The sequence below is a fragment of the Erinaceus europaeus genome, chromosome 13 (assembly GCF_950295315.1).
Source record: "Erinaceus europaeus chromosome 13, mEriEur2.1, whole genome shotgun sequence".
Classification (NCBI taxonomy): Eukaryota; Metazoa; Chordata; class Mammalia; order Eulipotyphla; family Erinaceidae; genus Erinaceus; species Erinaceus europaeus.
Genome location: NC_080174.1, coordinates 48,145,097 through 48,171,830, shown reverse-complemented (window position 1 = coordinate 48,171,830; position 26,734 = coordinate 48,145,097). Strand labels below are relative to the sequence as shown.

The window sequence follows — 26,734 nt, the reverse complement described above, 5'->3', positions numbered from 1 at the left end:
GGAACCTACTGTCAGCTGAGGAGGCGCTCTCCCAGAATGCTATACAAATATGAGAGAGAGAGAGAGAGAGAGAGAGAGAGAGAGAGAGAGAGAGGAAGAAAGAGAGGGAGAGAGAGAGAGATTACATCGGCATTTGGGAGTCACTCAGATCTGGGTGAACTCTGGCTTTCAAACTTAATAATAAGGCAGGGCATTTGTGACATCTCTGCTAAAACAGTCACACTGAAAAAGTCATTGCTCTTTGTTTTCAGTTTTCATTAAAAGGAATGCCATGTTCCCCTCACTGACCACAGAACCTTATGCAGGGCACTTGCTTTTTAATAAATCTGTTTTATCTATGATACAATAGTCAGTGGTCATTCTAGCCCTCAAGAGAACAGATGGGAACCTCATCAAAAACAGTGGAGCTATTTACGCAAGCAGGAAGACTCACTTGGGGCAGGCACTAGGGGAAGACCCAACCCCACCCTTCCCTGGGTTGAGCTACACACCTTGAAGAACCAGACAGGTACAAATGCCACATAATAGGCACTCAGCATGGAGCTGACCAGCACTTCCTTCATGTGCCAGTTGAAGTCCATCTTGAGGTATTCCACCTCACTGTGGATGAGGCTGGGAGACAGGCAACAGGCATAGGTGGGCATGGCCTCTGGGCCATACAACTGTCAAGTGTGCTGTTTCCACGTTTCCCATAGTGTCAGCAGGTAGTCCCGGCTCCTTGCCAGTCCACTGACAGCCTCCCGAGGACCCATGGAGACCATGTTGCTGAAGAGGTTTGTCTTTCGAAGGTCACAGTTCAGCTGCAGGAACGGAATGTACATTCCAAACCTGCTGGGGAAGACAGTGGTGAGGGAAGGCCTGCTCACAGGCCAGGATCCCAACTCTTAGCCACTGAGAGAATTTTCTTTCTCCCTGAGCCTTAGCTTTCTGGGATGCTCAGAGGGAAGAATTTATCCCCCTTTCCATTCATTCATCCTGCCATCTAGTAATGAGTCACTCAACACATGTATTAACAGAGTGCATGCCAAGCATTAGGGATACAACAGGAAGCAAGAGATGAGTCCCTGCCTTCGGAGTCTAGCACCAACAATAATCTTAACAGCCCACATGCAACAGGCACAGACTATGTTGCAGACACAGGAATGAGAGCTTTACATGTATTTCTTCTTACTAAGAACACTACATACTTGGTAATGTTATTTTATTATTATACAGCGATAGGCAGAGAAGGAAAGGAGGGGGAAACAGAGAGAGACACACACACATGCCACAACACTGAAGTTTCCTTCAATGTGGTTAAGGGCTGGGCTCAAACTTGGGTCACGCACATGGCAAAACAGGGCACTATTCAAATGAATTATTTTGGCGGTTCAAGTACTGTTACGTTGTACTTCTTTTTTTTCTTTCAAGAGAGGGGGAAAAAGAGAGAGACAGAAAGAGACCAAAGCACTGAAGCTGCCTTCAGGATGGTAGGGCAGTTTGAACCTGGGTTGCACATAACAAAGCAGCACAGTTTCCAAATGAGTTATGTGGCTGGCCCATTTTGTGCCTCTTTATTTTTTTTAATTTTTGCCAGTAGGGCTTATTAATTAATTAATTAATTAGGGAGTCGAGTGGTAGCGCAGCGGATTAAGAACGGGGCACAAAACCCAAGGACTGGCATAAGGATCCCGGTTTGAGCTCCCAGCTCTCCAACTGCAGGGGGTTTGCTTTGCAAATGGTGAAGCAGGTCTGCAGGTGTCTTTCTTTCCTCCTCTCTGTCTTGGCCTCCTCTCTCAATTTCTCTCTGTCCTATCCAACAACAACAATGGGGAAAAAAAGATGGCCACCTGGAGCAATGGATTTGTAGTGCAGGCACTGAGCCCCAGCAATAACCCTGGAATATATATATATATATGATAGAGGGTGAGGCAGCCTAGGAAGTGGTACAGTGAATAAATACTGAACCTTCAAGTTTGAAGTCCCCAGTTCAAGCTCTAGCATCATGTATGCCAGAGTGATTACTCTGGTTCTCTCTCCTCTCCTCTCATTAAATCTTTTTAATATTTTTTAAAAGTTATTTCTTTATTGGGGAATTAATGTTTTACATTCAACAGTAAATACAATAGTTTCTACATGCATAACATCCCCCAGTTTCCCATTTAACAATACAACCCCCACTATGTCATTTATCATCCTTCAAGGACCTGTGTTCTCCCCACCCACCCACCCCAGAGTCGTTTACTTTGGTGCAGTATGCCAATTCCATTTCAGGTTCTACTTGTGTTTTCTTTTCTGATCTTGTTTTTCAACATCTGCCTGAGAGTGAGATCATCCCATATTCATCTTTCTGTTTCTGACTTATTTCACTCAACATGATTTTTTCAAGGTCCATCCAAGATTGGCTGAAAATGGTGAAGTCACCATTTTCATTGAAATTTCAAAACATTTTGATTTCTTCCTGGATTTCCTCTTTGACCCAGAGGTTGTTAAGAAGTGTACTGTTGAGCTTCCACATTTTGGGACTATTGCTAATCTTTTGTTGATTGTTAAGTGTTAGTTTCATTCCACTGTGGTCTGAAAAGATGCTTGGGATGATTTCAATGCTCTTGAATTTGCTGATGCTCTCTTTGTGGCCTAACATATGGTCTATCCTTGAGAATGACCCATGTGGATTTGAGTAAAATGTGTATTCCAGTTTCTTGGGATGAATGACTCTGAAAATGTCCAATAGTTCTAGTTTTCTATCTCTTCATTTAGCTCCCTTATGTCTTTATTGATTTTCTGCCTGGATGATCTGTCAAGTTGAGAGAGTGGGGTGTTGAAGTCTCCTACTATGATTGTGTTACTGTTAATATATTGCTGTAGCTCTTTCAGTAGAGTTTGATGTATTTAGATGGCTTCTCATTGGGTGCATAGATGTTAATAATTGTTAAGTCCTCTTGATTGACTGATCCTCTGAGCATTAAGTAGTGTCCATTCCTATCTTTTTTAATCTTATCTATTTTAAAATCTATCATGTCAGATATGAGAATAGCTGTTCCTACCTTTTTTTGAGGGCCATTGGCTTGTATAATAGTTTTCCATCCTTTGACTTTAAGTCTATGTTTGTTTTGTTGAGTTAGGTGGGTTTCCTGTAGACAGCATATTGTTGGGTGTGTTTTCTGATCCATCTTCCTACTCTGTGTCTTTTAATAGGTGAATTCAGGCCATTGACATTTATTGATATCAAAGATTGAAGATATTTTAACGCCATTCTTGTAGAGTTTTAGACTGTCTTGATCTATGTCCTATTTGTGGTGATCTGATTGTTTATAGGAGACCTGAACTTCTTTCAGGGCAGGCTTGGTGATGGTTGATTCCTTCAACTGTTGCTTGTCTGAGAAGGTTTTGATGCCTCCATCTCGTCTGAATAACAGTCTAGCATGATATAGTATTCTTGGCTCAAAGCCTTTCTCATTAAGCACTCAATAGATATCTTGCCATTCTCTTCCGGCCTGTAGTGTTTGTATGGAGAAGTCTGCTGCTAATCTTATGGGTTTTCCTTTGTAGGTGACTCTTTGTTTTTCTCTTGCAGCCTTGAATATCCTTTCTTTATCCTTATTCATTTCCATTCTAAGTATGATATGTCTTGGTGTCTTTAGGTCTGGGTTAATTCTGTTTGGGACCCTCTGGGCTTCTTGAATCTTTATGTCTTTGGTGTTGTCTAGACTAGAGAAATTTTCAGCTATTATGGCCTGGAAAATGCTTTCCTTCTCTCCTTCTCTTTCTTCCTCTGGTATGCCAATAATGCGTATATTGTTTCTTTTGAAGTCATCCCATAAGACTCTGTTGTTGTTTTCAGCATCTCTTAATCTCTTTTTGAGATCTCTTACTTCTTTTTTAGTTGTCTCTAATTCATCCTCAATCTTGCTAATTCTGTCTTCAGCCTCATAGATTCTATTCTCTCTGCCCTCTACTGTTTTCTGGAGTTCATCTATTTTGTTGCCCTGCTTGATACTGTTTTAGCTTGTTCAACTAGTTGCATTCTTAGCTCAGCGATTTCAGCTTTTAGCTCTCTAATAACCATGAGATAATTAGTATTTTCTTTCATAGTCTCATTTGTTGTTCCTGTATTTCTGATTACAATTTTTTCTAATTTATTACTCACTCCTGTTATTATTTCCTTAGCTAATGTTTGGATGTTGAACTGGTTATTTTGTGCTTCACCCTCTGGAGGACTTTTAGCTGGACTCTTGTCCTGGTTCGAGTCTCCAATATTTTTTCTTGTTGTTTTAACCATTTTATATATAATGTTATGAGTTCCTTTTATCAGTACTTTTCAAATTATTGATCAGTATTGCCTGGATTGACTTGTGTCTAAGTAAATTAAATAAAGTGTTCACAGTGTTGGACGTTAACAGTTGTTTTAATCCCTGAGCTGGAGCTCAATGGTTTAGAAACCTCTTTTTTTTTCTTCCCTGTAGGCTATGGGAGTCTGAGGGCTTTTAAACTATCAATAGGCTTCTTAGCTTAATCACTGACTCCTGACCAAGAGATAAAGCAGGGTGTGGCAGTGATAATCCAGTGGTTATGCAAAGAGACTTTCACAGCCCCTCAGCTATGCCACTGAGGTATAGGTCTTCTCCTGAGTTTCCTGGTTAGATCTCTGTCCCCTGGTGTCCCTCCCTGTTGCTGCTCCAGATTCTGAGGGTAGTAGCAATGGAGACACAGAGTTGCACTTGGTGAGTCTCTGGGGTGTCCTCTCCTTCCTTCAACTGTCCCCTTGTTGGTGGAGCAGACTGGAGGTGGTGTCTAAACTGATAAACTGCTGAACTGTTAGGAATCACTTAATCTCTCCTTAGGCTCCTCTCTCCTGTCACCAGCCACACGTGTTTGTACTCACTGGTGATTTACTGGGTTCCTGTGATCATTCTAGTCCTGTCTTGTTTTGTTCCCAGGTGGTCTCCTTTGGTATTCCTAGTTGATCCAGGAGAGGAGAGGAGAGGAGAGGAGAGAAAGCGATCTGCTCGTAGTTCCGCCTCCGGAACTCAAATCCTGAAATATTTTTAATATTTAATGCTCAAACTTGAAAATCAAGTCCTTTACCCACTGTGCCATCTTCTCACATCGTTTATTTTTATTTTTTAGTATTTATTTATTTATTTTACCAGACCACTGATCAGCTATGCTTTATAGCGGTGCAGGGGACTTAACTTGGGACTCTGAAGTCTATGGCATAAAAGTCTCTTTGTCAGGATTCGACTTCCAGAGGCAGAGCTACGAGCAGCAGATCACTTTCTCTCCTCTCCTCTCCTCTCCTCTCCTCTCCTCTCCTCTCCTCTCCTCTCCTCACCTCTCCTCTCCTCTCCCGGATCAACTAGGAATACCAAAGGAGACCACCCAGACCGAAACAAGACAGGACTAGAATGACTACAGAAACCCAGTAAATCACCCGTGAGTACAAACATGCGTGGCTGGTGACAGAGAGGAGAGAGGGGCCTAAGGAGAGATTAAGTGACTGCTAACATTCAGCAGTTTATCAGTGGAGACACCACCTCCAGTCTGCTCCACAACAAGTGGACAGTTTAAGGGAGGAAAGGACTCCCCAGAGACTCACCAAGTGCAACTCTGAGTCTCCATTGCTACTACCCTCAGAATCTGGAGCAGCAACAGGGAGGGACACCAGGGGACAGAGATCAAACCAGGAAACTCAGGAGAAGACCTATACCTTGGTGGCATAGCTGAGGGGCTGTGAAAGTCTCTTTGCATAACCACTGGATTATCTCTGCCACACCCTGCTTTATCTCTTGGTTAGGAGTCAGTGATTAAACTAAGAAGCCTATTGATAGTTTAAAAGCCCTCAGGCATCCATAGCCTACAGGGAAGAAAAAAAAGAGGCTTTTACACCACTGAGCTTCAACTCAGGGATTGAAAAAAAACTGTTAACTTCCACCACAGTAAACCCTTTAATTAAATTACTTAGACCCAAGTCAATCCAGGCAATAGTTTCAATAATTTGAAAAGTACTGATAAAGGGAACTCATAACATAATATATAAAATGGTTAAAACAACAAGAAAAAATATTGGAGACTCGAACCAGGACAAGAGTCCAGCTAAAAGTCCTCCAGAGGGTGAAGCACAAAACAACGAGTTCAACATCCAAACATTAGCTAAGGAAATAATAACAGGAGTGAGTAAAGAATATGAAAAAATTGTAATCAGAAATGCAGCAACAACAAATGAGAATATGGAAGAAAATTCTAATAATCTCATGGTTATTAGAGAGCTGAAAGCTGAAATCTCTGAGCTAAGAAGGCAACTAGCTGAACAAGCTAAAACAATATCAGAGCAGGGCAACAAAATAGATGAACTCCAGAAAGCAGTAGAGGGCAGAGAGAATAGAATCTATGAGGCTGAAGACAGAATTAGCAAGATTGAGGATGAATTAGAGACAACTAAAAAAGAAGTAAGAGATCTCAAAAAGAGATTAAGAGATGCTGAAAACAAAAACAGAGTCCTATGGGATGACTTCAAAAGAAACAATATATGCATTATTGGCATACCAGAGGAAGAAAGAGAAGGAGAGGAAGAAAGCATTCTCCAGGCCATAATAGCTGAAAATTTCTCTAGTCTCGACAACACCAAAGACATAAAGATTCAAGAAGCCCAGAGGGTCCCAAACAGAATTAACCAGACCTAAAGACACCAAGACATGTCATACTTAGATTGGAAAGGAATAAGGATAAAGAAAGGATCCTCAAGGCTGCAAGAGAAAAACAAAGAGTCACCTACAAAGGAAAACCCATAAGATTAGCAGCAGACTTCTCCATACAAACACTACAGGCCAGAAGAGAATGGCAAGATATTTATCGAGTGCTCAATGAGAAAGGCTTTCAGCCAAGAATACTATATCCTGCTAGATTGTCATTCAGACTATATGAAAGCATCAAAACCTTCTCAGACAAGCAACAGTTGAAGGAAGCAACCGTCACCAAGCCTGCCCTGAAAGAAGATCTGAAAGGTCTCCTATAAACAACCAGACCACTACAAATAGGACATATATCAAAACACTCTAAAACTCTACAAGAATGGCATTAAAATATCTTCAATCTTTGATATCAATAAATGTCAATGGCCTGAATTCACCTATTAAAAGACACAGAGCAGGAAGATGGATCAGAAAACACAACCCAACAATATGTTGTCTACAGGAAACTCACCTAATGCAACAAGACAAACACAGACTTAAAGTGAAAGGATGGAAAACTATCATTCAAGCCAATGGCCCACAAAAAAGGGCAGGAACAGCTATTCTCATATCTGACATGATAGACTTTAAAATAGATAAGATTAAAAAAGATAGGAATGGACACTACTTAATGCTCAGAGGATCAGTCAATCAAGAGGACTTAACAATTATTAGTATCTATGCACCCAATGAGAAACCATCTAAATACATCAAACTTCTACTGAAAGAGCTACAGCAATATATTAACAGTAACACAATCATAGTAGGGGACTTCAACACCCCACTATCTCAACTTGACAGATCATCCAGGAAGAAAATCAGTAAAGACATAAGGGAGCTAAAGGAAGAGATAGATAACCTAGAACTATTGGACATTTTCAGAGTCATTCATCCCAAGAAACTGGAATACACATTTTACTCAAATCCACATGGATCATTCTCAAGGATAGACCATATGTTAGGCCACAAAGACAGCATCAGCCAATTCAAGAGCACTGAAATCATCCCAAGCATCTTCTCAGACCACAGTGGAATTAAACTAACACTTAACAATCAACAAAAGATTAGTAACAGTCCCAAAATGTGGAAGCTCAACAGTACACTTCTTTTTTTTTTTTTTATTGTTGTAGTTATTATTGTTGTTGTCGTTGTTGGGTAGGACAGAGAGAAATGGAGAGAGGAAGGGGAAGACAGAGAGGAGGAGAGAAAGATAGACACCTGCAGACCTGCTTCACTGCCTGTGAAGCGACTCCCCTGCAGGTGGGGAGCCGGGGTTCGAACCGGGATCAACAGTACACTTCTAAACAACTTCTGGGTCAAAGAGGAAATCCAGGAAGAAATCAAAATGTTTCGGGAGTTCAATGAAAATGAAGACACAGGCTATCAAAATATTTGGGACACAGCTAAAGCAGTCCTAAGAGGGAAGTTCATAGCTATTCAAGCACACATTAGGAAACAAGAAAAGGCACAAATAAACAGCCTGATTGCACATCTTAAAGACCTAGAAGAAGAACAACAAAGGAATCCTAAAGCAACCAGAAGGACAGAAATTACTAAAGTTAGGGCAGAAATAAATAACATTGAGAATAGGAAAACCATACAAAAGATCAATGAAAGTAAATGTTGGTTCTTCGAAAGAGTAAACAAAATCGACAAACCTTTAGCCAGACTCACAAAACAAAAAAGGGAGAATACCCAAATAAATCGGATAGTAAATGAAAGAGGAGATATCACAACAGACACTGCAGAAATTCAACATATCATGCGAGGCTTCTATGAACAATTATATGCCACCAAGCTAGAGAACCTGGAAGAAATGAATGATTTCCTAGATACCTACCAACTTCCAAAACTAAGTAAAGAGGAAGTGGATAACATGAACAGGCCCATCACAGCTAATGAAATTGAAACAGTTATCAAAAATCTTCCCAAAAATAAAAGTCCTGGACCAGATGGTTTTACAAATGAATTCTACAAAACTTTCAAAGAAGAACTAATACCTCTACTTTTAAAAGTCTTCCAAAAGATTGAAGACACTGGAATACTCCCTGCCAGCTTCTATGAAGCCAACATCACCCTGATACCAAAAGCAGACAGGGACACAACCAAAAAAGGAAACTACAGACTAATATCTCTGATGATCATAGATGCGAGAATATTGAACAAAATTCTAGCCAACCGGATACAGCAGTATATCAAAAAGATTGTTCATCATGACCAAGTGGGGTTTATCCCGGGCATGCAAGGTTGGTTTAATATATGTAAATCAATCAATGTGATCCACCACATCAACAAAAGCAAGACCAAAAACCACATGGTCGTATCAATAGATGCAGAGAAAGCCTTTGACAAAATACAACATCCCTTTATGATCAAAACACTACAAAAAATGGGAATAGATGGAAAATTCCTGAAGATAGTGGAGTCTATATATAGCAAACCTACAGCCAACATCATACTCAATGGTGAAAAACTGGAAGCATTTCCCCTCAGATCAGGTACTAGACAGGGCTGCCCACTATCACCATTACTATTCAACATAGTATTGGAAGTTCTTGCCATAGCAATCAGGCAGGAGCAAGGAATTAAAGGCATACGGATTGGAAGAGAAGAAGTCAAACTCTCCTTATTTGCAGATGACATGATAGTATACATGGAAAAACCTAAGGAATCCAGCAAGAAACTTTTGGAAATCATCAGGCAATACAGTAATGTGTCAGGCTATAAACTTAACATTCATAAGTCAGTGGCATTTCTCTATGCAAACACTAAGTTAGAAGAAATTGAAATCCAGAAATCAGTTCCTTTTTCTATAGCAACAAAAACAATAAAATATCTAGGAGTAAACCTAACCAAAGTAGTGAAAGATTTGTATACTGAAAATTATGAGTCACTACTCAAAGAAATTGAAAAAGACACAAAGAAGTGGAAAGATATTCCATGCTCATGGGTTGGAAGAATTAACATCATCAAAATGAATATATTACCCAGAGCCATCTACAAATTTAATGCTATCCCCATCAAGATCCCAAGCACATTTTTTAGGAGAATAGAACAAATGCTACAAATGTTTATCTGGAACCAGAAAAGACCTAGAATTGCCAAAACAATCTTGAGAAAAAAGAACAGAACCAGAGGCATCACACTGCCAGATCTCAAATTGTATTATAGAGCCATTGTCATCAAAACTGCTTGGTACTGGAACATGAACAGACACACTGACCAGTGGAATAGAATTGAGAGCCCAGAAATGAGGCCCCACACAGATGGACATCTAATCTTTGACAAAGGGGCCCAGACTATTATATGGGGAAATCAGAGTCTCTTCAACAAATTGTGTTGGAAACAATGGGTTGAAACATGCAGAAGAATGAAACTGAATCACTGTATTTCACCGAATACAAAAGTAAATTCCAAGTGGATCAAGGACTTGGATGTTAGACCAGAAACTATCAGATACTTAGAGGAAAATATTGGAAGAACTTTTTTCCGCATAAATTTTAAAGACATTTTCAATGAAACAAATCCAATTACAAAGAAGACTAAGGCAAGTATAAACCTATGGGACTACATCAAATTAAAAAGCTTCTTCACAGCAAAAGAAACCACTACCCAAATCAAGAGACCCCTCACAGAATGGGAGAAGATCTTTACATGCCATACATCAGATAAGAGTTTAATAACCAACATACATAAAGAGCTTGCCAGACTCAACAACAAGACAACAAATAACCCCATCCAAAAATGGGGGGAGGACTTGGACAGAATATTCACCACAGAAGAGATCCAAAAGGCTGAGAAACACATGAAAAAATGCTCCAAGTCTCTGATTGTCAGAGAAATGCAAATCAAGACAACAATGAGATATCACTTCACTCCTGTGAGAATGTCACACATCAGAAAAGGTAACAGCAGCAAATGCTGGAGAGGGTGTGGGGTCAAAGGAACCCTCCTACACTGCTGGTAGGAATGTCAATTGGTCCAACCTCTGTGGAGAACAGTCTGGAGAACTCTCAGAAGGCTAGAAATGGACCTACCCTATGACCCTGCAATTCCCCTCCTGGGGATATATCCTAAGGAACCCAACACATCCATCCACAAAGATCTATGTACACATATGTTCTTGGCAGCACAATTTGTAATAGCCAAAACCTGGGAAGCAACCCAGGTGTCCAACAACAGATGAGTGGCTGAGCAAGTTGTGGTATATATACACAATGGAATACTACTCAGCTGTAAAAAATGGTGACTTCACCGTTTTCAGCCGAACTTGGATGGACCTTGAAAAAATCATGTTGAGTGAAATAAGTCAGAAACAGAAGTATGAATATGGGATGATCTCACTCTCAGGCCGAAGTTGAAAAACAAGATTAGAAAAGAAAACACAAGTTGAACCTGAAATGGAATTGGAGTATGACACCAAAGTAAAAGACTCTGGGGTGGGTAGGTGGATGGGGAGAATACAGGTCCATGAAAAATTATGAATGAAATAGTGGGGGTTGTATTGTTAAATGGGAATCTGGGGAATGTTATGCATGTAAAAAAAAAAAAAGACGTAGAAACGCAAAGCAGAAATTGACTGAGTTTGGAGTATGGCACCAAAGTAAGAAAGCAGAAGTACACTAGAGTTTGCAGTGAGTACCCTCCCTAACACTTCCTCTCCACTATTCCAAGCTTTGGGTCCATGATTGCTCAACAATTTGTTTGGCTTTGTATGTTAACTCTCTTTTCAGTCACCAGGTTCCAGACTCCATCAGGATACTAGCCAGGCTTTCCTGGATTGAAGACCCCACCAATGTGTCCTGGAGCTCCGATTCCCCAGAGACCCACCCTACTGGGGAAAGAGAGAGGCAGACTGGGAGTATGGACCGACCAGTCAACGTCCATGTTCAGCGAGGAAGCAATTACAGAAGCCAGACCTTCTACCTTCTGCAACCCACAATGACCCTGGGTCCATCCTCCCAGAGGGATAGAGAATGGGAAAGCTACTGGGGAGGGGGTGGGATATGGAGATTGGGTGGTGGGAACTGTGTGGAATTGTACCCCTCCTACCCTATGGTTTTGTTAATTAATCATTTCTTAAATTAAAAAAAGTCTCTTTGTATAACCATTATGCTATCTCCCCTGCCCCATCTTATTATTATTATTTTTAACATTTTATTTATTTATTAATGAGAGGGATAGGAAGAGAAAGAACCAGAAACATCATCATTCTTGTACATGTGCTGCCGGGGATCAAACTCAGGACCTCATGCTTGAGAGTCCAATGCTTTATCTACTATGCCACCTCCTGGACCACCCACCTTTTTTAATTTTATTTTTTTACCAGAGCACTGATCATGTCTGGCTTATGGTGGTGTGAGGGACTGAACCTGGACTTTGGAGCCACAGGCCTGAATCTGTTTGCACAATCATGTCATCTACCCCCGCACTATCTTTATTTATTTATTTATTTATTTATTTATTTATTTATCTATTCCTCCAGGGTTATTGCTGGGGCTCAGTGCCTGCACTATGAATCCACTGCTCCTGGAGGCAATTTTTCCCAATTTTCTTGCCTTTGTTTTTACTACTATTGTTGTTATTGCTGTTGTTGTTGTTGGGTTGGACAGAGAGAAATCAAGAGAGATGGGGAAGATAGAGAGAGAGAAAAAGATAAGATACCTGCAGATCTGCTTCACCGTTTATGGAACACCCCCGACCCACTGCAGGTGGGGGGCCAGGAGCTGCAACTGAGATCTTTATGCAGGTCCTTGCACTTTGTACCATGTGCGCTTAACCCGCTGTGCTACCGCCCCACCCCATCTTTTATTTTTTTCCCTTTTGTTGCCCTTTTTGTTTTACTGTTGTAGTTATTACTGTTGTTGTTATTAATGTTGTCATTGTTGGATAAGATAGAGAGAAATGGAGAGGAGGGGAAGACAGAGGGGGAAGAAAGACACTTGCAGACCTGCTTCACCGCTTGTGAAGTGACTGACTCCCCTGCAGGTGGGGAGCTGGGGGCTCGAACTGGGATCCTTACGCTGGTCCTTGTGCCACCTGCACTTAACCTGCTGCACTACAGCCCGACTCTCTCTCTTTTATTTTTTAAAGATTATTTATTGGGCTGGAGAAATATCATAATGGTTATGTAAAAGATTTTCATGCCTGAAGTTCCAAGGTCTCAGATTCAACCCCCAACACTACCATAAATCAGAGCTGAGCAGTGCTGTGGCCTTTCTCTGTCCTGCTCTCACTCATTAAAACAAAATAAATAGTTTAGGAGGTGGTACAGTGGATAAGGCTTTGGACTCTCAAGCATGAGGTCCCAAGTTCAATCCCTGACAGCACATGCACCAGAGTGATATCTGGTTCTTTCTCTCTCCTATCATTGCTCATGAATAAATAAATAGAATCTTTTAAAAATTAAATACAATATATTTAAAAAATAAAATAGGGAGTCGGGTGGTAGTGCAGTGGGTTAAGCGCAGGTGTGCAAAGTGCAAGAACCAGTGTAAAGATCCTGGTCTGAGCCCCAGCTCCCCACCAGCGGTGAAGCAGGTCTTCAGGTATCTTTCTCTCCCCGTCTTCCCCTCCTGTCTCCATTTCTCTCTGTCCTATCCAACAATGACGACATCAATCACAACAACTACAACAATAAAACAAGGGCAACAAAAGGGAATAAGTTTTTAAATAAATAAATTAATTAATTAAAGGGGGCTGGGCAGTAGTGTACCTGGTTAAGTACACATAGTGCAAAGTACAAGGACCAGCATAAGGATGGTGGTTCAAGCCCCTGGCTCCCCATTGGTGTGGGGGGGTGTCACCTCATAAGTAGTGCAGCAGGACTGTAGGTGTCTTTTTCTCCCCCTCAGTTTCTCTCTGTCCTGTCCAACAACAACAGCAATAAGAACAGTAACAACAAAGGCAACAAGGGCAACAAAATGGGGGAAAAATGGCCTCCAGGAGCAGTGGATTCCTAGTGCAGGCACAGAGCCCCAGCAATAACCCTGGAGGCACACACAAAAAAAGGAGGCCTGGTGGTGGCGCACCTGGTGAGTGCACAAGGGCCCAGGTTCGAGCTCCCTGTTCCCACCTGCAGAGGGAAAGCTTTGCAAGTGGTGAAGCAGTGCTGCAGGTGTCTCTCTATCTCTCTCTGTCTCTCTCTTCCCTCTTAATTTCTGGCTGTTCTCCAATAAAAAAAAATTTAAAATTACAAAAAAATTAATAAATAAAATAAAGATTGCTTATTAATGCAGAGTACGACTGACAGGGAGAGAGAAGCAGAGCATGACTGTGGCATATGGGATGCTGGGCCTGAGAGTCCCACACTTCAGCCAGTGTGCCCCTAAATAAGTCTTGCTTCCACTTTGCATGGTGTTTCTGTGTGATGGCCAGGGGCTTGAACCCAGGAGTTTGTTTATGATACAATTTTCACTCTACCAGAGGGGAGCAACCTCCGGGCTCTCTCCTTTATGCTCTTTTCAGTCAAGGAGCCTGTGGCTGAGGGAAGTGAACTGGATACGCAAAAGATAACACAATTAGAGCAAGTAACAGAGCTGGGATTCAAACCCAGAACTGTCTTGATAGATACTCAACAAATACTATGAGAATTAAAGGGCCAGCAAAATAGTACACTGCTTTGCCATGTGAGTAATCCAGGCTTGATCCTGGTTCCCACTGTTCTGAAAGAAACTTCAGAGTTGTGGCTTCTTTCTGTTTTAGCATTGTTCCATCTGAAAAACTAAAGTAAAATAAAATGTACATAGTGCCACAAAAGAGAAATGCAAATACTTTAAAAAAATATTTATTTATTTATTTATTTATTCCCTTTCGTTGCTCTTGTTGTTTTATTGTTGTAGTTATTATCGATGTCGTTGTTGTTGGATAGGACAGAGAGAAATGGAGAGAGGAGAGGAAGACAGAGAGGGGAAGAGAAAGACAGACCCCTGCAGACCTGCTTCACCACCTGTGAGGCGACTCCCCTGCAGGTGGGGCTGGGGGTATGAACTGGGATCCTTAAATGGTCCTTGCGCCACCTGCACTTAACCCGCTGTGCTACCGCTCCACTCCCAAAATACACATTCTTGTGGCTGTACATATCAGAGGCAGCTCTTTCTGCATAGGAAGGTAACTCATGACCAAATATATAACATAACAAATGTCTTATTCTTATTGAGAGGGAAAGAGAATCAGAGCACCTCTCTGGCACATATGATGCCAGGGATTTATCTGGGAACCTTACGCTTATAGGTCCTGCACTCTAATCGTTATATCAACCTTTAGTCCACAGCAGATGTTCTTTTTATATTAGAGAGAGGAGAGGGGCTGGATAGTGGTGCACCTGGCTAAGCACACATTACAATGTGCAAGGAACCGGGTTCGAGCCCCAGGTCTCCAACTGCTGGGGGGAAGCTTTCCAAGTGTTGTGGTATCTATCAATCTCTCTCTATCTATCCACCTACCTACATACCTATCTATCTACCTACCTACCTATCTATCTCTCCTCCTTCCCTCTCAATTTATGGCTGTCTCTATTCAATAAATAAATAAAATTTTAAAAAGACAGAGGAGAGGGGAAGGAAGAGGGGGAGGGGAGGAGGAGGGAGAGCAGAAACAGCATGGCTCCACTATCTGTGAGGTTTCCTCTGGTGCTGTACATTGCTCCCATGTAGTGCTGGGGCTCAAACCCAATGCCTCGAGCACAGTAAGATGCGCATTCTGGGGTTACCTGGGAAGATGCCTGTCTTGCCATGTACATGATGCAGGCTTGAGGATGGCCCCCATTACACTGGGAGAAGCTCTGGTGCTATGGTAACTTTTACTCTCCTTTTCCTCTTCTCTCTCTCTCTTTTTAAAAAATAATTTATTTATTCATGAGAAAGGAGGCGACACAGAAAGAACCAGACATCACTCTGGTACGTGTGCTGCCGGGGATTGAACTCGGGACCTCATGCTTGAGAATCCAATGCTTTATCTACTGTGCCACCTCCTGGACCACTTCTTCTTTTTTTAAATATTTTTATTTATTTTCCCTTTTGTTGCCCTTGTTGTTTTATTGTTGTAGTTATTCTTGTTGTTATTCACATTGTCATTGTTGGATAGGATAGAGAGAAATGGAGAGAGGAGGGGAAGAAAGAGAGGGGGAGAGAAAGATAGACACCTGCAGACCTGCTTCACCGCCTGTGAAGCGAACCCCCTGTAGTTGGGGAGCCGGGTGCTCGAACCGGGATCCTTACACCAGTCCTTATGCTTTGTGCCATGTGTGCTTAACATGCTGCGCTACTGCCCAACTCCCATCTCTTACTTTATTATTATTTACTGATAGAAACAGAGAAGTGGAGGGAAGGGGAAAGATAAAGGGAAAAGAGAGAAAGATATCTACAGTATAGCTTTACCATTCATCAAGCTTTTCCCCTGCAAGTGGGGGCAGGGGGCTTGACCCTGGGTCCTTGTGAATTGTCATATGTGCACTCAACCAGGTGTGCCACTACTCAGCCTTTTTTCTTCTTTTAAAAAAAATATTTATTTATGGGAGTTGGGTGGTAGTGCAGTGGGTTAAGCGCATGTGGCGCAAAGCTCAAGGACCGACGTAAGGATCTCGGTTCTAGCCCCCAGCTCCCCACCTGCAAGGGAGTCGCTTCACTAGTGGTGAGGCAAGTCTGTAGGTGTCTGTCTTTCTCTCCCCCTCTGTCTTCCTCATCTCTCTCCATTTCTCTTTGTCCTATCCAATAGCAAAGACATCAATCACAACAATAATAATAACTATAACTGTTGGGTAGTATGCCAGCTCCCCCCCCTTCTGTCTCTAATCCTGCTTAACTAAGCACCGGCATGCCTGTATGGCATTGGTTTGATCCCACTCAAGGCTGCGGTCAATTTACATAAATCACTAAGCACCACCCTTCCTCCAGGGTTTTGGTGGTTCTGTGGTAGAATTCTCGCCTGCTCTGCCCCCTCTCCTTGTCACACCCTGATTTTCTACCACTCCCCTTTCGCTCCACCCTCTCTATGTCACATCCTGTTTCCACCCTACTTGGAGAGTATAAAAACAGCTGCTCTTCTGATTAAAGACACTTGGAAATTGCTTTCCGGTTCCGAGAGTTCCAGAGTGTATCTCCTGGGAAGTTAGTGCGGCACGAGTTCCTGATCCCTCTCCCATGCAGCAGCCTAGATCGGCTCCAGTTGAGTTCTCTCCAACCCAGAGAGCACTAGCTCGGGAAGAAGTACCCTCAGGCTATCTCGGCAGTGTTCTAGTCCAGGAGGTGGCGCAGAGGATAAGCACTGAATTCTCAAGCAGGAGGTATCAGGTTCAATTCCTGGCAGCACATGTACCACAGTGATGTCTGATTCTTTCTCTTCATCTCACATTAATAAACAAATACTTTAAATAATAATAATAAAAGAGAGGAAAGCAAACAAGCAAGAAAACAAAGAAATATAAAATCTTTTAATTTATTTATTTATTCCCTTTTGTTGCCCTTGTTGTTTTATTGTTGTACTTATTATAGTTATTGATGTCATCCTTGTTGGATAGGACAGAGAGAAATGAAGAGAGGAGGGAAGACAGAGAGGGGGAGAGAAAGATAGACACCAGGGAGTCCGGCAGTAGCTTGGCGGGTTAAGCGCAGGTGGTGCTAAGCACAAGGACCAGTGGAAGAATTCCCGTTCGAGCCCCCGGCTCCCCACCTGCAGGGGAGTCACTTCACAGGTGGTGAAGCAGGTCTGCAGGTGTCTGTCTTTCTCTCCCCGTCTTCCCCTCCTCTCTCTATTTCTCTCTGTCCTATCCAACAACAATGACATCAATAATAACTACAACAACAAAACAACAAGGGCAACAAAAGGAATAAATAAATAAATAAAATTAAAAAAAGAAATAAAGACCCCTGCAGACCTGCTTCACCGTTTGTGAAGCAACTCCCCTGCAGGTGGGGAGCCAGGGGCTTGAACTGTGATCCTTACACCAGTCCTTGCACTTTGCGCCCCGTGCGCTTAACCTGCCTGCCTCCCAATTTTGACAAATTTAGGAAGCAGATGGACACATGGTGACAGATGAGAAGCCATCATCTAGAACAGTGCTATTCAACAGAAGTCAGTCACATACATATTTATTTCTTGTAGTCACACTGACAAGAGATAAAATTAATTTATTTAATCAAATATGTTATCGCCTAATCATTTAACCATTATTATTTTTTAAATATTTACTTATTTATTAATGAGAAAGATAGGAGAGAGAAAGAACCAGACATCACTCTGGTACACGTGCTGCCAGGGATTGAACTAGGGACCTTGTGCTTGAGAGTCCAGTGTTTTATTCACCTCCCAGACCACTCATTAGCCATTATTAATGAAAAACCTTACTTACTTTTTAAAAAATATTTTATTTATTTATTAATGAGAGGGATAGGAGAGAGAAAGAACCAGACATCACTCTGGTACATGTGCTGCTGGGGACTGAACTTAGGACTTCATAATCGAGAGTCCAACACTTTATCCATTGTGCCACCTCCCAGACCACACTTTTTTTTTCTTTATGAGAGAAATTTTCTTTTTTCTTTTTTTTTCCTCCAGGGTTATTGCTGGGCTCAGTGCCTGCACCATGAATCCACCGCTCCTGGAGGCCATTTTTTCCCTCTTTTGTTGCCCTTGTTGTTGTAGCCTCGTTGTGGTTATTATTATTACCATTGTTGATGTTGTTCGTTGTTGGATAGGACAGAGAGAAATGGAGAGAGGAGGGGAAGACAGAGAGGGGGAGAGAAAGATAGACACCTGCAGACCTGCTTCACTGCCTGTGAAGTGACTCCCCTGCAGGTGGGGAGCCGGGGGCTCAAACTGGGATCCTTACACTGGTCCTTGTGCTTTGTGCTACATGCGCTTAACCCACATGCGCTTAACCCACTGTGCCACCGCCCAATCCCCTACACTTTCTATTTTTTATATATATATTGATTTACTTTTTTTTTTTTTCCCCTCCAGGGTTATTGCTGGAACTTGGTGCCTGCACAACGAATCCACTGCTCCTGGAAGCTATTTTTTCCCTTTTGTTGTCTTTGTTGTTATTATTATTGTTGTTATTGCTATCATTATTGTTGGATAGAACAAAGGGAAATTGAGAGAGGAGGGGATGATAGAGACAGGGAGAGAATGTTAGACACCTGCAGACCTACTTCACTGCCTGTGAAGTGACTCCCCTGCAGGTGGGGAGCCGGGGGCTCAAACTGGGATCCTTACACCGGTCCTTGTGCTTTGTGTTACATGCGCTTAACCCACATGCGCTTAACCCACTGTGCCACCGCCCAATCCCCTACACTTTCTATTTTTTATATATATATCGATTTACTTTTTTTTTTTCCCCTCCAGGGTTATTGCTGGAACTTGGTGCCTGCACTACGAATCCACTGCTCCTGGAAGCTATTTTTTCCCTTTTGTTGTCTTTGTTGTTATTATTATTGTTGTTATTGCTATCATTACTGTTGGATAGAACAGAGGGAAATTGAGAGAGGAGGGGATGATAGAGACAGGGAGAGAATGTTAGACACCTGCAGACCTACTTCACTGCCTGTGAAGTGACCCCCTCCTGCAGGTGGGAGCCAGGGACTCGAATGAAGTTCCTTACCCTAGACCCTGCAATTCACACCACATGCACTGAACCCACTGAGCTACTGCCCAGCCACCTTACTATTTTTTGTACTAAGTCCAAGTCCAGCGGATAATTTACATTTAGGGTACATCTCTTTTTATTTATTTTTAACATATATATTTTTAATCTATTTTGTAAATTTTTAATAACTTTTTTTTTTTAGATTTCATTTATTTATTAGTGAGAACCATAGGAGGAGAGAGAAAGAGCCAGACATCACTCTGGTACCTGTGCTGCCAGGGATTGAACTCAGGACCTCATGCTTGAGAGTCCAATGCTTTATCTACTGTGCCACCTCCCGGACCAAAATTTTTAGTATTTTTATTTAATTATTATTGGATTGAGTTAAAGAGAAATTGAGAGGGGAAGGGAGAAACAGAGAGGGAAAGAAACAGCGTCATCTGCAGCCCTGCTTCACCACTCACAAAGCTTTCCCCCTGCAAGTGGAGACCAGAGATTTGAACGCGCAGTGTAATGTGTGCGATCAATCAGCTGTGCCACCACCTGGCCCTCTTTCGGCACATCTCAATTCCAACCAGTCTAGTTCACAGTTAAGTGCAGGCATCTAGAAATCACTAACTGGGGAAGAAGGTCTACAATATGCTATGAGAGGGCTGTCCAAGGTGGCTCAAGAAATGATCCAATTTAAACTGGGTTGGGTATATCTGATGGAAGGCAGAAGTGAGAATCGGTGCTAAACAGATGAGATCAAAGATTTTTATTTTTTATTGGATAGACAAACAGAAATCAAAAGGGAAGGGGGTGACAGAGAGGAAGAGAGTCAGAGAGACACTTGCAACTCTGCTTCACCACTAGTAAAGCTTTCCCCTTGCAGATGTGGACCAGGGGCTCGAACCCGGGTCCTTGCGCACTGTAATACATGTGTTCAATCAGGTGAACCACCACCCGGCCTCTCAAAGATTTTTATTAACTCATAAGAATTAGTTCTTTTGTTCTTCTACAGCTTCACAAACCTCCCCTGAAGGATTATTCTTTTTTTTTTAAGGGTGTATGATTTTACTGGAAATAAAAATATGGAACACTTCACAAATTTTATATCATCCTTGTGCATGGACCATGTTAATCTTCTCTGTATTGTTTCAATTTTAGTATATGTGCTGCCAAAGCGAGCACTTAAGGCTGGAATCTTTTCTTTAAAATATTTATTTATTCCCTTTTGTTGCCCTTGTTGATTTATTGTTGTAGTTCTTATTGTTATTACTATTGTCTTGTTGTTGGATAGGACAGAGAGAAATGGAGAGAGGAGGGGAAGACAGAGAGGGAGAGAAAGATAGACACCTGCAGACCTGCTTCAAGGCCTGTGAAGCGACTCCCTTGCAGGTGGGAGCAGGGGCCTCAAACTGGGATCCTTCCTAGTGCTTTGCTTTGCGGCACGTGAGCTTAACCTGCTCTACTACCACCCTACTCCCTAAAGGATGAATCTTTAAAGAAACTGAAGAGGACTGAGTTACCTAATGGTGACCTCTCGAGTAACACTAGGTCCTTGCCAACTGCTTTTTTTTATTTTTTATTTTTAACCAGAGTACTGCTTAGCTCTGGCTTATAGTGGTGTAGGGGATTGAACCTGGGACTTGAGAGCCTCAGGCATCAAAGTCTCTTTGCATAACCATCATGCTATACCCCCCACGCTACCAACTGCTTTTTTAGCTATTGAGGCCCACAGCCCAACAACTATCATCTTTTATTTTTTTAACATTTTATTTCTGTATGAATGAGAAAGATAGGAGGAGAGAAAGAAAGAACCAGACATCACTCTGGTACATATGCTGCTAGGGATTCAACTTGAGGCCTCATACTTGATAGTCCAGTGCTTTATCCACTGTAGCACCTCCTGGATCGCACAACTATTATCTTAACCATCTACCCTAGAGCAAATTCTGCCAGTCAATGTGTTCTGCCCACATACTTAAACTCAGTCAGATTCCCCACTCACATATATATAATGGTAGAAAGAAAGAATTTATTCCTTCATTTTTAAATATAAATGGGTAACCAAAGAAGGTAACTGTACTTAGAAAATTAGCATCCACATGGGAAAGACAGAAATAGATTGGGGTTATGGCTTGACCTACCAACACCCATGTCCAGAGAAGAAACCAATTAAAGAAGCCACCAGACCTTCCACCTTCTGCATCCCATAAAGAATTTTGGTCTATACTCCCAGGGGGTAAATGATAGGGGAATAGGACCATAGGGAAAGAAAAAGAGAATTTACTTGTGAAAACTAGTAAATTAGAAAACTATTACCCTGACATTAATAAAAGTAGACTTATCAACAAATTTAAAAAATTAGCATCATAAACAGAAAAAGCGAGCCTCCAGCAGAGAGGCAACATTGAGAGAATATGAGACAAAATTTAAACAAGCGGGAGTTGGGCAGTAGCGCAGTGGGTTAAGCACACTTGGCTCAAAGCACAAGGACTGGCAGAAGGATCCCGGTTCGAGCCCCTGGATCCTCACCTGCAGGGGAGTTGCTTCACAGGCAGTGAAGCCAGTCTGCAGGTGTCTGTCTTTCTCTCCCCCTCTCTAGCTTCTCCTCCTCTCTCCATTTCTCTCTGTCCTATCCAACAACAACAATAACTACAACAATAAAACAACAAGGGCAACAAAAGGGAATAAATAAATAAATATAAAAAAATTTAAACAAGCACAGAATGCTCTGAGAACAACCCAAACACCAGAAAGAGGCCTTCGAGATGAAAAATATGACTGCTGAAAAAATCTCAATATAAAGTTGAAAGATGAAGTTGAAATCTTTTCTTTTTTAAAAATATTTATTTTTATTTATTTATTCCCTTTTGTTGCCCTTGTTGTTTTTATTGTTGTAGTTATTATTGTTGTTGTTGTTGTACAGAACAGAGATAAATGGAGAGAGGAGGGGAAGACAGGAGGAGAGAGAAAGATAGACACCTGCAGACCTGCTTCACTGCCTTTGAAGTGACTCCCCTGCAGGTGGGGAGCCGGGGCTCAAACCGGGATCTTTATGCCGGTCCTTGTGCTTTGCGCCACCTGCGCTTAACCCACTGCGCTACAGCCTGACTCCTGAAATCTTTTCCTAAAGACAGAGAGAAAGAGAAGAAAGTCAGAGGGGCAAAGAGACAGAGACATAAGCAGAAAAAGGGCAGGGAGAAGAATTGGAGATAAAAATATATAACAGGGGTTCCCGGAAGATGGCGGACTGAGAAGCTGCTAGTGGCTTGAGCTCTGATCACATCTGCTGGAAACGGTAGGATTTTCTGCCTTTAGTAGGCCAGTCAATAAGTGGTCCTAGCAGTGACACCAAGGAGGTGACTATAACTTAATTTGGGTTAAGAATTAGAGTAGAGGTGGTGCAGACTAGCGAGTGGGCTGCTCCAGACTTCCCAGGCGGCGCGAGCAAGGCGCGTGCGCCAGGCACTGTCCTCACCCAAGGAAGTCGGCTCCTTGGCCGGTTGCAGAGCGCTGCTGGGCGGCTGGCAGAGGACCAGGAGGGAGCACTGTAGCTCGGGGGCTTTCTCTTGGGAGTCTCCAGGGACCACTGCGACCCTGAGGGCAGATGCGAGGACATCTTGAGTACAGCTCTCATTGGATCAAAAGGACTTGGAGCTAGTTTTCATTTTTGAGAAATCCTTTAAAAAAGCTTGGGGGGGAGGGTTTCCGGAAGATGGCGGACTGAGAAGCTGCTAGTAGCTGAGCTCTGACCACATCTCCTGGAAACGGTAGGATTTTCTGCCTTTAGCAGGCCAGCCAATAAGGGGTCCTAACGGTGACACCAAGGGAGTGACTATAACTCAATTTGGGTTAAGAATTAGAGTAGGGAAAAAAAGGGGAAAAATTTTTTTTCTTCATTTTAATTTTCAAGCATACCTCCTTCCCTGCCCCCTCCCATAACAAGTCCCTGGGGACCAGCTCCTAGCAGGATTCCCTGCTAGGAGCTCCTTTTCTTTACCAAATTCCTGTCCCACCAGGGAGTATCATTAATTCTAAGTCTATATGCTTCTGAAACCTCTGGCCTTTTTTCTTTCTTAGTAGCCAAGCCCCCCACCTCACCCCGCAAGCTAATTAAATAATTAAAAATAAATACTTAAAAAAAAACCCTTTCCTTTCACTGCCCTTTTATGACTGTTCTTTTTCTTATCTTTTTCTTTTTTTTTCTCTCTCTTTCTCTATTTTTCTTTTTCTTTTTCTCATTCTTGTCATCCTTTCTTCCTTAATCCTACAGCTTCCAAAGTCACAGCCCCAAGCCCCCACACCACCAAACAGTGTGCTTTTTTGAATTCACTGATACACATTTGGGAATTTCCTTTCACTGCTCTTTAATTACAGCTCTTTTTCTTATCTTTTCCCTTTTCTCTCTCTTGTCTCTCTCTCTCTCTTTTTTTTAATCTTGTCATATACTTCTTCCTTCTTCTTTGCCTTTCTGAATTTGTGAATTATTTGGGGGAAGAAATCGGACTCAGAGTGGACTCTCTATGTGTGTATCTCTGCTCTAGTTCCCTTTCCCCTCTTGTTACCCCTAGAGTATACAGTGGATAGTAGATTTGCATAACTGTCTATTCTTGCTATCCTTTCTTTCTTTTCTCTTTCTTCACTGGGATTTGGTTACTATTTTTTCACAGACTGGAGAAATTGTTTGGCTAACTGGTAATGATTAAACTACTTCAATATTGCTTCAGTTGCTACTGTAATTCCTGAGGTTGGTGAGTGCAATTGTCATAAAGGTATTTCGTACAGTGTTACTTGTACTCAAGACACAACAACTGCGGAACAACAGAGCATAAAAAAGAAACACATAAATCAAAAAAATGGGTAGATCAAAAACAAATAAAACTGCTACTCCAATGAATGAAGACAGGAGTCCAGAAGAAACTACAAATCAGCCAGAAGTAACCATAGATAAGAAAAGTATGCAAGCAATAATAAACTTATTAATCACAGAAATGAAAACAACATTGAAGGAAAGGAATGGCAGTATTAGGGAAACAACAGTTGAGACCAACAAGGAAAATACTGATTATCTTGAGGCAATTAGAGAACTGAAAGCTGAAATAGCTGTAATGAAGAAAGAAGCTGAGGCAAGGGAAAGCAGACTAACAGAAGCAGAAAACAGGATTAGTCAGACAGAGGATGAGTTAGAGAAAACAAAGAAAGAGGTGAAAGAGCTTAAAAAGAGATTGAGAGACACTGAAAACAACAACAGAGACATATGGGATGATCTCAAAAGAAGTAACATTCGTATAATTGGCCTGCCAGAGGAAGAAAGAGAGGAAGGGGAAGCAAACATTCTAGAGGAAATAATAGAAGAAAACTTCCCAGACCTGAATAACAGAAAGGACATCAAGATTCAAGAGGCCCAGAGAGTCCCAAGCAGAATCAACCCAGACCTGAAGACACCAAGACACATCATAGTCACAATGAGAAGAAGTAAGGATAAAGAAAGGATCCTGAAGTCTGCAAGAGAGAAACAAAAAGTCACATACAAGGGAAAACCCATAGATTATCTGTAGACTTCTCCACTCAAACTCTAAAAGCCAGAAGGGAATGGCAAGATATCTATCAAGCCCTGAATGAAAAAGGGTTTCAACCAAGGATAATATATCCTGCTAGAGTTTCATTCAAACTAGATGGATGGATCAAAACCTTCTTAGACAAACAACAGTTAAAGGAGGCAACCATCACCAAGCCAGCCCTTAAAGAGGTTCTAAAAGACCTCTTATAAACAAGAACATCACTATAATACTTGCAATATATAAGAGCAAACAATTTTTTTGAACAATGGCACTACAATACATTAAATCCATAATATCAATAAACGTCAATGGCTTAAACTCACCCATCAAAAGGCACAGGGTGGGGGGATGGATCAGAAAACATAACCCAACCATATGCTGCTTGCAAGAATCCCATCTGTCACAACAAGATAAACACAGACTTAAAGTGACAGGATGGAAAACTATCATACAGGCTAACGGACCACAAAAAAGGGCAGGAACAACCATTCTCATCTCAGACACGATAGATTTTAAATTAAATAAAGTAATAAAAGATAGGCAAGAACATTACATAATGATTAGAGGATCTATCAGCCAAGAAGACTTAACAATTATTAACATATATGCACCCAATGAGGGACCATCTAAATACATTAAGCACCTACTGAAAGAATTTCAAAAATACATCAATAGTAATACAATAATACTGGGAGACTTCAATACCCCACTCTCACACTTAGACAGACCAACAAAGCAGAGAACCAATAAAGATACAAGAGAATTGAATGAAGAGATTGACAGACTAGACCTCTTGGATATTTTCAGACTCCTCCACCCCAAAAAACTGGAATACACCTTCTTTTCAAATCCACATAACACATACTCAAGGATAGATCACATGTTAGGCCACAAAGACAGAATCAATAAATTCAAGAGCAATGAAATCATCCCAAGTATCTTCTCAGACCACAGTGGAGTAAAACTAACATTTAACAACAAACAGAAAATTATTAGAAGTCACAGAATTTGGAAACTAAACAACATACTCCTTAAGAACCACTGGGTCCGAGACTCACTCAAGCAGGAAATTCAAATGTTCCTGGAAACAAATGAAAATGAAGACACAACCTATCAAAATATTTGGGACACAACTAAAGCAGTACTGAGAGGGAAACTTATAGCCATACAATCACATATTAAACACCAAGAAGAAGCTCAAATGAACGACCTTACTGTACACCTCAAGGACTTAGAGGAAGAGGAACAAAGGAACCCTAAAGCAACCAGAAGGACAGAAATCACTATAGTTAGAGCAGAAATAAACCACATCGAAAATAAAAGAACCATACAAAAGATTGATGGAGGAGATATCACAACTGACACCACAGAAATCCAAAAAATCCTGTGAAACTTCTATAAAGAACTATATGCCACCAAGCTAGAGAATCTGGAAGAAATGGAACAATTCCTAGAAACATATGCCCTTCCAAAACTGAACCAAGAAGAACTACAAAATCTAAATGCACCAATCACAGACAAAGAAATTGAAACCGTTATTAAGAATCTCCCCAACAACAAAAGTCCTGGACCAGATGGCTTCACAAACGAATTCTACAAAACTTTCAGGAAACAGTTAATACCCATACTTATAAGCTATTCCATAAGACTGAAGAAACAGGTATACTCCCTTCTACCTTCTATGAAGCCAACATCACCCTGATACCAAAAGCTGATAGGGACAGAACAAAAAAGGAAAACTACAGACCGATATCTCTGATGAGCATAGATGCCAAAATATTAAACAAGATCTTGGCCAACCGGATACAGCAACATATCAAAAGGATTGTTCATCACGACCAAGTGCGATTCATCCCAGGAATGCAAGGCTGCTTCAACATCCGTAAGTCAAT

At 41.5% G+C, this 26,734-nt stretch overlaps 1 protein-coding gene and 1 non-coding gene across 2 annotated transcripts in view; both read right to left on the bottom strand.

Annotated features, from left to right (window-relative positions):
* Window positions 1–504: 504 nt before the first annotated feature.
* Window positions 505–26,734, bottom strand: part of LOC132542372 (transmembrane protein 39B-like) — a 32,928-nt gene continuing 6,698 nt past the window's right edge. Inside the window, exon 4 of the mRNA XM_060204944.1 lies at window positions 505–828. Within this exon, the coding sequence (XP_060060927.1) occupies window positions 666–828 (163 nt within the window). The 3' untranslated portion in view covers window positions 505–665. The remainder of the gene's footprint in view (window positions 829–26,734) is intronic.
* On the bottom strand, window positions 20,361–20,466 carry LOC132532493 (U6 spliceosomal RNA). Its single transcript, XR_009544447.1, has one exon. It is a non-coding gene; the product is annotated as a U6 spliceosomal RNA (small nuclear RNA).